Below are 13,036 nucleotides of genomic sequence, written 5' to 3'. Positions count from 1 at the left end.
AATAAAACCTCCTACTAATTAACTAATACTTTAAGCACAGATTACTATGCTTAACTGATTTAGGTTTATTGGAACTTGAAATAATACCATTAAGTTTTTAGCTGTCTTGGCAACATCAAAAGGAAAGGACTAGTTAAATGCCACCTTTGCTCCTAAACTACCAAGGGCTAAAACACATACAAATTTTATGGCAAGTAATCTAAAACTCTTCTAAAAATGATTAACTGTTATTCTATCCAACAAGAAAACAAATACAACAGATCTCTTTAATTAGTTAAGACACCAGATACTCATCATGCAGTTTCAGTGTCTAGTAACAAACCTCTAAACTATAAAATTTGTTTCACAACTTCTAAGTAGTAATAACACATTTTAAAAGGTTGATATCCACTGTAAACTATATATAGAAAGACCAAAGTACACAATTATCAAGAGAATGTGCATGTACATAAAAGATTCCTAAATCTGGATTTGGAGCTCAACCTGGCAGTCTCTAAAGATTGTACATATAACAATGTCATGAGCATCAATTTCAAAAATAGAATTTTGCATGGAGTGGGAGAAATATAATTAAATAGCTGGATACTCTACCTCTACAAAGTTGATAGACATCAATCTATATTTTTCATGTCAAAATGTGATTGACTTGGGTTGGCCCAACAAAGAAGTTATCATTTTATCACATCAAAAATAAGAGTGCAAAAGTAACCATGAGAAATTAAAACACTTTAGTTTTTTTCAGTACTTTCAAATTCTGACGAAACACAGTACACTAAAAAATTAAATATGCCAATTTTGCTTACTGCTATCAGATTTTTAAAATGATTTTCATTTTTTGGTCCATGTTCAGTTAGTAATTAAACTCTTTTTTTTTAAAGTAGGCTGGCTCCTTGCCCAGTGTGGAGCCCAATGCAGAGCTAAAATTCTGACCCTGAGATGGAGACCTGAGCTGAGAACAAAAGTCAGATGCTCAACCAGCTGAGCCACCCAGGCACCCCAAACTCTTAATTTTACTTTTTCATATCATACCTAAGCTAATAGCTCTAGGGTATTCCCGAAAAAGAAATAATGTAATCTGAAACGGAAAATGTTAAAATATTCAAAGTAACAAATCTGTAATTGATACCACTAACAGTGACCTTCCTTACGCTTACATTTTAATATTTCCCCTGATGTGTCTCAATAGATTTCTTTTTTGGTTATTGTTAACAACACCCCCATCCACTCCAAACACACCCATGGATCTTACTAAATTCAAGAAAATAGCCTGAAATGTTGGTCACAATTGCCAGATTTAGCTAGATTAAAAAAAAAAAAAATTGCTGATAAAAATGGCCTTCATTTTATTCCCAACTACTTATGTTATACGTGCATTTTAAAATTACTTAACAAAAAATGCCTTTTAAAATATATTTTTTAAGTCTCAAAGTTAATTTGAAAGAAATGTGTAACATTTCATTTGAAAATAATAGTTTCAGTAGATATATGCACAATCCCTACAGGAGTTGTAAATGTGTCATCAAAACCACCACATTTTAGTATTTTTAAAGGGGAATTCAAGGTAGACTTTTTTTCTGTATTATGCAACTGATTTAAAGACAGTACTTTTACATGTAAAAATAATTTACACTAAAAAACTCAAGCACAGAAGTCTGATACTTTGTTTATCAAAATAACGAGAACAAAATGAGCAATGAAAAAATAGCAAAAGCCATTACAAAAAATAGTAAATTCCTATTTAAATTCCTGTGTTCACACAGATTAAAAATGTTTATTAATTAACTATATCACACAGATTATAGCATACTTTAAGCTATAATATAGAAAGGTAACATGGGATATTTGAAATTTAAGCTGCACTTACCAAAATAGTTTTAACCTGAGTCTTTGATGTCTTCAGAAATGTACTTGACAATAAGGTATGATAAAGTATAATTACTATTTAGTAGTATAATTCAAGGTTATTTTTCTTTGAATTTCTCTTAATACTGCTTCTTCTTAAATATTTGTGTAAAATTATAAATATTATTACACTTTTGGAGTTCTCTGGATACAAGGGAATATACGAATTAAAAAGCTGCTATTTTTTCCCACTATACAAGCATATGATGTCTTTCTTGTTCAAAATGCCTTATACTTATCATATTTTCGTATTTCAAGTTATTTTAGAACAAAAGCAGGTCAAAAGATTATCATAGGTACTTGAATATTCCCATGAAATGTCACACCCACTAAGGAATTCAATACAAGTTCACTAAAGAATATCAAATTAATCATTTCCTCCTATAAATATTTTCTTTTTATTTATTTTGTGTTTAGAAGTTGCAGTTTTAAGTACTATTAACAGAAAATACATAACAAAAGCTCCTAACAAGTGAAAAAAATAATTATAAATGCTGGAAAAATTGGCCTCATTAACATATTTACAAACTTTTACTTAATACATACTCCATTGGAAATTAATTATATGACATTTATACAAGCATTAACATTTCCAGATCACTCTGAGTAGTGAGCACTTCAGTTCTTTACTGTCTATACCCAAAGTTGAAAGTCACTCAGTTTCTGAAGGCAATACTGACAAGCATCAGAAATGGTTCAATCTGAGACGCTATTGACACATTGTTCTGTTCCTTCACCTAAAGATGTTTCTGTTGAATGAGCGTCCTTATGCTTTTTTTTCTCTTTGCTCTGATCTTCCTGAAGCTTCAGAATTATGTTTCGGATTTCTTCTCTCTTTGTTCTCATTCTTGGGGGAGGAAACCAGTTTGCCAAATTCATAGGTAGTTCAAAATTGAGAATTGGATTCTGGAAATAAGAATATTAAGTGCACATTAGAAAATTATAATAAATTTTAGTTTCAATCACAAAAGCATTCTAGACTTACAAATGGAAAATCAATAACTCATTTATTAAGTACTTATTTTCTATCTCATGCCAGATATTATGCTAGCCACTGGAAAGACTGAGACAGTTTTTGCCCACAGATCTTATAGTTTAGATCAGGGGTCAGCAAACTACAGCTAGTGGGCCTCATTCAGCCAGCAACCTATTTTTGTAAATAAAGACTTACTGAAACACAGCCACAATAATTCATTTACATGTTTTCTGTAGATGCTCTCATGTTGCAGTAGCTGAACACAGAGTAGACAGAAATTGTATGGCCACAGAGCCTAAAATATTTACTAGTTGGCCTTTTTACAAATGGTTTGCAGAACATAGTCTAGATAGACAGGTAACAATTAAAACAATGGAAACAACAAGTATTATGGCAGTGAAAACAGAAAGTCCTATGAGAAAACATGTGTGGGGGCTTAATGCAATCCCAAGAAGTGATATTTAAACTGAGACCTGAAGAATGAGTAGGAGTTAGTCCAATAAGGAATTAAAGCAGCAATTGGGAAGAATATCCTAGGTAGGAACATAGGTATCAAGGCCTAGAGGCAAGAAAGAACATGCCACAATACAAGAAACTGAATGATTCAGGTGGCTGATACACAGAAGCCTAGAGTAAGAACAATAGGAAATGAGGCTTAGAAGCTTGGGCAGAAATAGGGTCACACGGGCCATGTGAAGGATTTTCATCTTTAACCCAAGAGCAACAGGCGTAAAATAATTAGATCAAAGTTTCTAGAAAACTGTGAAAATCAAAAGGCAACAGGTTTAGAGACTAGTACAGCAGTTCAGAATGGTGATGCCAGTGTACTGGACTTAGAAAGCAGCAGCAGGAATAAAGAATTGCACATATATGACATTAAGTAAGTGACAGAATTCACAGGACTGAATGCTATTATGGTGATGGATGAGGAAGAGGAAAGAATCAAGATAATTTTTTTTTTAAAGACGGGAGTTATCTTTTTTTATTTAAAGATTTTATTTATTTGAAAGAGAGAGTGCATGCGAGCACAAGCATGAGCAGCGGGGAGGGGCAGAGAGAGAGGGAGTTGACTCCCTACTGAGCAGGGAGCCTGATGCAGGGCTCCATTGATACCAGGATCCCAGGATTATGACCTGAGCTGAAGGCAGATGTTTAATCAACTGAGCCATCCAGGTGCCCCAGGAGTCAAGATAATTATAAAGATTATCCAAGAGAGGTATAATATTATACTTCTGAAGTCAAAGGAAGAGAGCATTATGAAGAAGGAATGGTCAACAGTGTCAAATGATGCTGGGAGGTCAGGAACAATTTCAATAAGGGTGAAAGTAAAGCCAGACTACAGAGATTTGAGAAACAAGTGGGACTTGTAGAAATGAAGACAGTGAATACTTCTCCATAAGTATATCCATAAAGGGGAGAAAAGAGGATAAAAGTCTAAATTATGGGAGAGATTTCTTAAGATGGGAAGATTTAGTGGCAAAGGAGTTGATTAGAGTGATGAGGAATGAAGTCAACAAGCCTTGGATTTGATAAAGTAGTTTTTTATGCTTTAAAAATTCTCCAATTTTGGATATTTTGCTCCCTGGAAAAATTTTTGAAATGATAGTTTTCAGACTCTTTAAAATATTTCCTTATTGTGTTTTTTGCATTAATATAAGGTCAAATACAGTTGACCCACGAACAACATGGGGATTTGGGGTTCTGACCCTGTGTAGTCTAAAATCCACATAGAATTTTGACTCCTGAAAACCTTACCTACTAATGGCCTACTGATGACTAGAAGCCTTATCAATAACATAAGCAGTCAATTAACATATATTTTTATGTTATATGTACTATATTATTGTATTCTTACATAAAGTAAGTTAGAGAAAAGAAAATAATATTAAAATCCCAAGGAAGAGAAAAATACAGAGTACTGTGCTGTATTTATTTAAAAAAAAAAATCTGCATAGAAGTAGACTCACATAGTACAAACCCATGTTGTTTAAGGGTTCACTATACACTATTTTATTTATTATATCAGATCCAACATACTGAAACCCACCTCAAAAAAGCTCTCTACATACTGTAATACATATACACCACAATCACTGAAGTTGTTTTGCTGGGGTACTTTTGGATTAGAGCCTTTCATAACATCTTTGGAAAAACTTCTTTTGCTTCCTTTTTTAACTTCCCATTCCACTTCTAAATACCTGCAATAATGCACAAATAGTAAGAATATACATGTATAAATGTACATAGTCCCTCATTCCCACCAGAATGCAAAATACAAATTATGGTTTTGAACTTACTCTCTTAGAATTTTTACAACATTTGATCGAGAAGGGCCTCTAAGTGAATCCATCAGTAGGATACAAGGTCTGTGGGGTGAAATGAACAAATGTTAATACTTTATAATGGTTTTTTAAAAAGATTTTTTACTTATTCATTTGAGAGAGAGAGAGCGAGCATGAGCAGGGAGGGGGATGGTCAGAAGGAAAGGGAGAAGCCAACTCCCTGCTGAGTGGGGAGCCTAATGGGGGGCTCAACCCCAGGACCCTGGGATCATGACCTGAGCTGGAGGCAGACGACTGAGCCACCAAGGTGCCCCAATACTTTATGTTAAAAAGGCATAAAAAGATGAACACCAACAACAGAATTTAAAATATTTAAAATTCCCTTGCCTCAGTAAAACTTAGGGGAAAAAAATCTTATAGATACATATACCCTAACAATACCTAAATATCCATGGTTATATTAAATACCAAGTTATAGAATATTAATTGAACCATATCTTATTATGAACATGTCATTAAAGTTCTACTCTTGGTTCCTTAAAAGAAAACAAAATTTAGTAAAAATAACTCTGAAAATTTGAGTATCTCCAAATGCCAAATTACCAAAAGTGGGACCATACAAAGTAGAAATAATTATATTAAAAAAAAAAAGATTTTAGTTATTTGAGAGAGAGAGTGAGAGAGAGGGCATGAGCAAGGTGGTGGTGGGGGGAGGGCAAGAGGAAGAAGGAGAAGTAGACTCCCCGCTGAGCAGGGAGCCCAATGCGGGGCTATATCCTGGGACTCCAGGATCATGACCTGAGCCGAAGGCAGGGACTTAACCAGCTGAGCTACCCAGGCCCCCCAATTCCACTTTTTTTAAAAAGATTTTATTTAGGGACACCTGGGTGGCTCGGTGGTTGAGCGTCTGCCTTCAGCTCAGAGCACGGTCCCAAGATCTGGGGATCGAGTCCCACATCAGGCTCCCTTCATAGGGCCTGCTTCTCCCTCTGCCTATGTCTCTGCCTCTCTCTCTCTGTGTGTGTCTCTCATGAATAAATAAATCTTTTAAATATATAACTAAAAAATATTTATTTATTTATTTGAGAGAGAGAGAGCATGAACAGGGTGGAGAGGGAGAAGTAGACTCCCCGCTGAGCAGACAGCCCAACACGGGGCTATATCCTGGGACCCCAGGATCAAGACCTGAGCCGAAGGCAGACATTTAACCCACTGAGCCACCCAGGGACGCCCCCCTCCAAATTCCATTTTTAAGTTTTTTTTTTTTTTTAAGTATTCTCTACACTCAATGTGGGGCTCAAATCCACAGCCCCAATATCAAGAGTCACACACTCTTCCAATGAGCCAGACAGACACCCTGAAATAATCCCCATTTAAAAAAAAATGTATGTTTATTTGTGAGAGACACACAGAGAGAGAAAGAGAGGCAGAGACACAGGCAGAGGGAGAAGCAGGCTCCATGCAGGGAGCCTGACGTGGGACTCGATCCCAGGTCTCCAGGATCAGGCCCTGGGCTGAAGGCGGCACTAAACCACTGAGCCACCTTGGTTGCCCAATAATCCCCATTTTTAACTAAAACCTATTATAGATAACAAAACAGGTAATCATCATATAGAAGAATTAGTTTAGGGTCACATGGCTGGCTCAGTCAGTGGAGGATACAACTATTGATCTTGGTCGGGGCTGTGAGTTCAAGCCCCACATTGAGTGGAGAGATTATTTTAAAAAAGAAAGGAAAAGACAAGACGAGAGGAGGGGAGGGGCGGGGAGGGGAGGAAAAGAAGAAAGGAAAGGAAAAGGAAAAGGAAAAGGAAAAGGAAAAGGAAAAGGAAAAGGAAAAGGAAAAGGAAAAGGAAAAGGAAAAGGAAAAGGAAAAGGAAAGGAAGGGAGGAAGGGAGGAAAGGAGGAAGGGGAGGGGGAGGGGGAAGGGGAGAGGGGAAGAGGGAGGGGAGGGGAGGGGAGGGAAGGGAAGGGAAGAGAAGGGAAAAAAATAGTTTAGAATCCAGTATTTTCTGCAAGATTCCACTTCACACTCAAACAGAGAAATGACTACCCATTCTCCCCAACTGGAGCCCTGGACACTAGGCAATTCTCATTCACCCTGACAGTCTTTGTAACTTTTAAGGGCTTGTTTAAATAAAAACTATCCAGTTATGTTTTATTCTATGAGGATATGTAAATAAAATTTTAAAATTTATTTATGCAGTTTGCAAGATATAAAATTAATGCTTACTGTTTACAGATAGTAGGCTTTAAATGCCACTGTCCTATTTCTGAATTGCAGTTGTCGTCGGCAAGGAATCCATCATCACTGCTATCATCCTATAAAAGACAGCCTGTTAGTAGTGAAAATATACAATCTAAATAATTAATAACCTCACATAATAGCACTACCGATGATAAAAAAGATCTTTGTAACAAACATGTAAATCTTTTCTATTTAATAGTCATCAGACATGAGAAAATGTGGTCACTTGATGGTAATTATCTAATGCCACAGCACTGACATTTTAATGAAATCACTGATCAGAAGTCTATGAAATATTGTTACATCTATTTTCAATGTAAAAGAAAAATTTAAAGACTAAATATATTATGATTCATTCTTCTTCAATATTACTGCTCTGATTTAGGTATTTCTATAAAAATTTAGTTTTTTGGTTAAGACAGCTGTTTTCGTTAGGAACATAAATGACATATTATTCTTTGACATAAATAATTTTTCAAATTAGAAATACTTAAAGGGTTTTCAGAAAACCTCCTTGACAGAATTATATATGCACTTCACTTAAGACAACTTTTTTTTATTAAAGATTTTTTTATCTATTTATTCATGAGAGACACAGTAAGAGAGGCAGAGACACAGGCAGGAGGAGGAGAAGCAGGCTCCATGCAAGAAGCCTGATGCGGGACTCGATATGGAGAATCCAGGATCATGCCCTGAGCCAAAGGGAGACGTTCAACCGCTGAGCCACCAAGCGGTTCTCTTGAGGCGTCCCAAGAGAAGACAATTTAATGACACTCTGTCTTATTTTAGATTATCTTGAATGTAAAACAAGGCTTTTCCTATTCTTTAGAACGCTCTGGCAACCTTAAGATAATCAACAATAGAATTAATAATAATACACAGATTAGCTTGTTCACATAACCATTATAATCAAAGGAGCATAAGAATAGCACTCATTATAAACCTTGAATGTAATCCATATATATGCAGGTATAAGTTGCAGAGAAAAACGGTATTTCTTAGACATACATTGTTGAGCAAGGGATATTACAAAAAATGGCTTTTTTCCACAGGAGGATTGTGCAAAAAGGAAAAATGGTGCAATACAAAGCTATCTTCAATACTAGATAAAGTTTTTCCTAACAACTAAAGAAAGGTCAGAGATTAAAGAAATGGAATGCTGTATGATTCTTAAAACTTCTCTTTCAATATGAAACCCCCTTTAACTGAAGTCATAAAATATTTTCAAAAATCTATTTTATTCTTGGTGTAAATAAAATTTATCAGAGCAAATGAAACTCTAAGGAAATGAGAATTTATCTATGTTAGTTCTAACTAAATATTATATGCTTCTACCATGGTTAATATACATTAAAATAGAAAGGAAAAGAATCACTGAAAGCGTGGAAAAAATAACTTTCCTGTGCTCAAGCACAACATAACCAAGTATCTACATTTGCCTCCTGACTAAGTTAGACCAAAGATTAAGTATGACCCAGAAATGCTTTAAAAGAGGAGGAGAAAGGGATGGTAGGGCTAGTGGGAGTGGTGGCTGGGTTCAGGTAGGAAAATCAATTTTATATTAAAACTTTTCTGAAGTAGGTAATAATTTAGTCTGCAATTGCAAAAACTACAACAAAAACCCTAAAAGAAAAATAAAATCACACTATACATTTATCCTGGCAACTTTTGAATTAAAAACTTAGTTTGTGCTTTGAGATGAGACTCAAATTCAGAAGGCATGAGTTACTGGTTAAGGAATTTCTTACAGAACTCCAAAGAAAAACTTAATTAGATAGAATATTGGAGCTTTCTTTTCTTTTCTTTTTTTTTTTATATTGGAGCTTTCTGCTTAGCATTAGGCTTTACCTGGTTATCCTGATCTTCTGAGAAGTCGATGAGTTCATCTTCAAGCATTTTGCTACCTTCAGTTGATTCATCACTATAGTTTAGCCTAATTTTGCTTAAGCCATCTATAGCAATAAGAAACAGTATAAAATTTTTAAAAGGACATGGACATAACTTATAGTATGTTAAAATTAATGGTAGCAATTAATAATATAGTAATTACAGATAAAATGCTGCTTTAACATGTAATTCCACAAATGTAACTTATTTTTAATAAAAACCTGGATTGACACATCAATTACAAAGTTGCTTCTACAACTCAGACCCTAAAATTCATTAAAATTTAACCTAGGTATCAATTATATCATAAATATATGTATATATAAAACATTAAATATAATGTCTATATATACATTATAAGTATATGTATTAAAACATTTTTGTGCTAGGTATGCTAGATAGATTTAGTAACAGAGACTACAACAGTCTAAAAATAACCTAATGTCCAATAACAGGAATGGTTAGCTAATTGTAGAACATAAAATATCACAGTTTTAAAACTATAAAATTATGAAAAATTATCTAATAGAGACTAAAAATTATGATTAAGGTTTTTTTTTTTAAAGATTTTATTTATTTATTCATGATAGACATAAGGAGAGAGAGGCAGAGACACAGGCAGAGGGAGAAGCAGACTCCATGCCAGGAGCCCAACGTGGGACCTGATCCCAGGACTCCAGGATTGCGCCCTGGGCCAAAGGCAGGCACTAAACCGCTGAGCCACCCAGGGATCCCCATGATTAAGGTTTAAACAGATTTGTTTTTGGACAACTAATAGAGAGTAAAATACAAAAATTAAAATACTCATGACACTAGGATAATAGCTCTGGATGAGTTCCCCAACTCTGTATATTTTTCCCTCTTTTTTAAAATTTATTTTTATTTTGGAAGATGGAGGGCAAGAGCATACAAACGAGGAGTGGAGGGACAGAGAGAATCTTAAGCAGGCTCCAATGCTGGACCTGATCTTATGACTCTGAGACCATGACTCAAGCCAAAATCAAGAGTCAGACACTTTACTGAGCTACCAAGGCACCCCTGTATATATTTCCTTCATGTTTCGTTATGTTCATTGACTTTTCAATAAATAAAACCAGCCAAACCAAATTTAGATGCTAGTAGTATGAAATGACTCAGAAAAAAAGTTTGAAATGGATTTTATTTATTTTTATTTTTGAAATGGATACTTTTAAAGGTCAGTTTCAAGAATCTAAATCCATAAATATAAAATATTTTGCTGAAAGACACTAATTACACGTGATGTTTCAAAGGAATGTAAGATTTATATGAAAATAATGAAAAGTGAGGTACTTTAATACCAAATTTAGTAATCTGCTTATTAAAAAGTATATCTTTTCTACTTTAAGAAGTATGACATGGGATCCCTGGGTGGCGCAGCGGTTTGGCGCCTGCCTTTGGCCCAGGGCGCGATCCTGGAGACCCGGGATCGAATCCCACGTCGGGCTCCCGGTGCATGGAGCCTGCTTCTCCCTCTGCCTATGTCTCTGCCTCTCTCTCTCTCTCTCTCTCTGTGACTATCATAAATAAATAAGAATTAAAAAATAAAAAAAAAATCTTTAAAAAAAAAAAAAAGAAGTATGACATTAAGGGATTTTAGACAAGATGAAGTTTATTTTTGTATAAGTTATTAAAGGAGAATTAAAATACTAATAGAGGCAAGATGGAGTGGTAAGACAGCAAAATAAAACATGCTCCTAAAAAGAAATCTCTCTCTCTCTCTCTCTAAATGTTGATTGGAAACATACTATTTAAATAATAAACACTTTGGTAAATATGTTTGTTACATGAAAAATAATAATCTCTTCAATTTTTTTTCAAAAATCTATTTTTATGTTTGTTTGGAACTAAAATACCTATATTTGAATAAAACTTGTCCAAATCCTCAGGCAATTCCAAATCAATTATAATCAAGTTAATCTAGCAGCCAATTATTCATATCTATAGAAGTTGTATAATATAAATATAAACCTTACACAAATAAAATATATGTGCATTTCAAAAAAGGGAGAAAAATAATTTAAATAGAATAGTCAATTTTTTCATGCAGTAAACAAATGTCCTGATGTACACTGAGAGGTGATAACGCAACTGTTTTTTTTAATCAGTCACAGTTCCTGAGAATTTCTCATATAGTTAGATCCTCTGAAGATTCCAAGTGTGATTCCAGAGTTTAAAACATACATTTTTCATGTGCCATAGCAAGACAACATTTCATATGGTGCCCAACTGAAAAACTAGCAAATGAAAGTACTGATACCAAACATTATTTTCCTACAATTGCCCTTAGCATAATCCCTATGAAAAGACACAATTCCCACTTCTGACATGAGGAGTCAAAACTTGTAATTCTATATATTTGATAGTTAAAACAATATTAAAACACCTATCTAAAATGCCCTGTTTAAGGGTGCCTGGCTGAGTCAGTGGAGCGTGCAATTCTTAAGCTTGGGGTTGTAAATTCAGACCCCATGTTGGGTGTAGAGATTACTAAAAAACATATAAACATATAAATAAATATAAATAAAAAATAAAACAAAATGCTTTGTTTAAATTCTGTTAATTATATTCCTAGGCAAAACAGAAATCAATTATTGAGATAGTAATCATAATCACGGAAATTTTATAGGCTCTTCTTATCCTAATTTTTAATATGCTATTATTTTATATAGGACAGACTACTTAACCAACCTCTCTAACAGTAAAAGCACCTCTAGAGAGGACTCTTATTTAATGTACTTTTGGGTGAGTGATCCCTTGGAAGCATCTGATGAAAGCACAGAAATGCAGACTTGCTCTAGAGCACTGTTTTTCAAACTGTGGGACACTATCATCATTGGATTAAGGCAAACATCAAAAAGAATAGAAAGTATCAGTGTATCACACCCAATAAAAGGAAATCAACTCCCCTTATGGAAGATATTGTTGATATGGTTGCATGCATACTAAAAACAAAACAAAAACAAATACACAAACTATAGTTTAAAAAAAAGGATAAACAGATACTAAAAAGGCAAACTTCGTAAACAGAGGATTCTTTACTTTGATCTCTTCTAGGATTTGTGAGGATATTTGCTTAAATTTAACTGGGTATTACTCAACTAGAACATTAATTTGAAGGAGAGGGCCACTAGGAGTTTCTGGGGTTTGTGTGTATGAAGCCGTAGGCTTTGTCCTATTGCTTTAAGTCATGAACTTTAATTCATTTTTAATTTGAATTCACATTATAGTGTATGAGGTCAGTGATCAAAGAGGAACTTTAAAGAAAATAGTTCCATGGAAATATAACCCACGTCATACAATTTACTCATTTAAAATGTACAATTCAGTTGTTTTTATGTATTTGCACATATGTGCAGCTACCATCAGAGTAAATTTTATTATTTTACAAGTATTAACTTGGTGGGGGGGGGGGGGACATGCAAGCAGGGGGAGGGGCAAAGGGAGAGGGAGAGACAGTCTTTAATAGACTCAGTGTGGAGCATGGAGCACAACAGAGGGCTCAATTTCACTACCCTGAGACCATATCCTGGGCCAAAACCAAGAGTCAGATGCTTACCCGACTGTGCCACTCAGGTGCCCCTCATCAGAATAAGTTTTAAAACCTCATTAAAAAACCCTGTACCTGGATCCCTGGGTGGCGCAGCGGTTTGGCGCCTGCCTTTGGCCCAGGGCGCGATCCTGGAGACCCGGGATCGAATCCCACGTCAGGCTCCCGGTGCA

At 34.9% G+C, this 13,036-nt stretch overlaps 1 protein-coding gene across 11 annotated transcripts in view; it reads right to left on the bottom strand.

Moving 5' to 3' along the window:
* Positions 1 to 1,647: 1,647 nt before the first annotated feature.
* SENP6 (SUMO specific peptidase 6) overlaps positions 1,648 to 13,036 on the bottom strand; it is a 118,138-nt gene continuing 106,749 nt past the window's right edge. For all 11 annotated transcript variants that reach the window (XM_025444887.3, XM_025444884.3, XM_025444888.3 and 8 more), the window contains 5 exons: positions 9,257 to 9,360; positions 7,394 to 7,482; positions 5,176 to 5,244; positions 4,926 to 5,076; positions 1,648 to 2,808 (listed from right to left, as the gene is read on the bottom strand). In XM_025444887.3, the coding sequence (XP_025300672.1) occupies positions 2,599 to 2,808; positions 4,926 to 5,076; positions 5,176 to 5,244; positions 7,394 to 7,482; positions 9,257 to 9,360 (623 nt within the window). In that variant the 3' untranslated portion in view covers positions 1,648 to 2,598. The remainder of the gene's footprint in view (positions 2,809 to 4,925; positions 5,077 to 5,175; positions 5,245 to 7,393; positions 7,483 to 9,256; positions 9,361 to 13,036) is intronic.

Source organism: Canis lupus, chromosome 12 (assembly GCF_003254725.2).
Source record: "Canis lupus dingo isolate Sandy chromosome 12, ASM325472v2, whole genome shotgun sequence".
In the NCBI taxonomy this organism is placed as follows: domain Eukaryota; kingdom Metazoa; phylum Chordata; class Mammalia; order Carnivora; family Canidae; genus Canis; species Canis lupus.
Note: the sequence above shows the minus strand (reverse complement) of the source record. Positions and strands in the feature narration are given on the sequence as shown.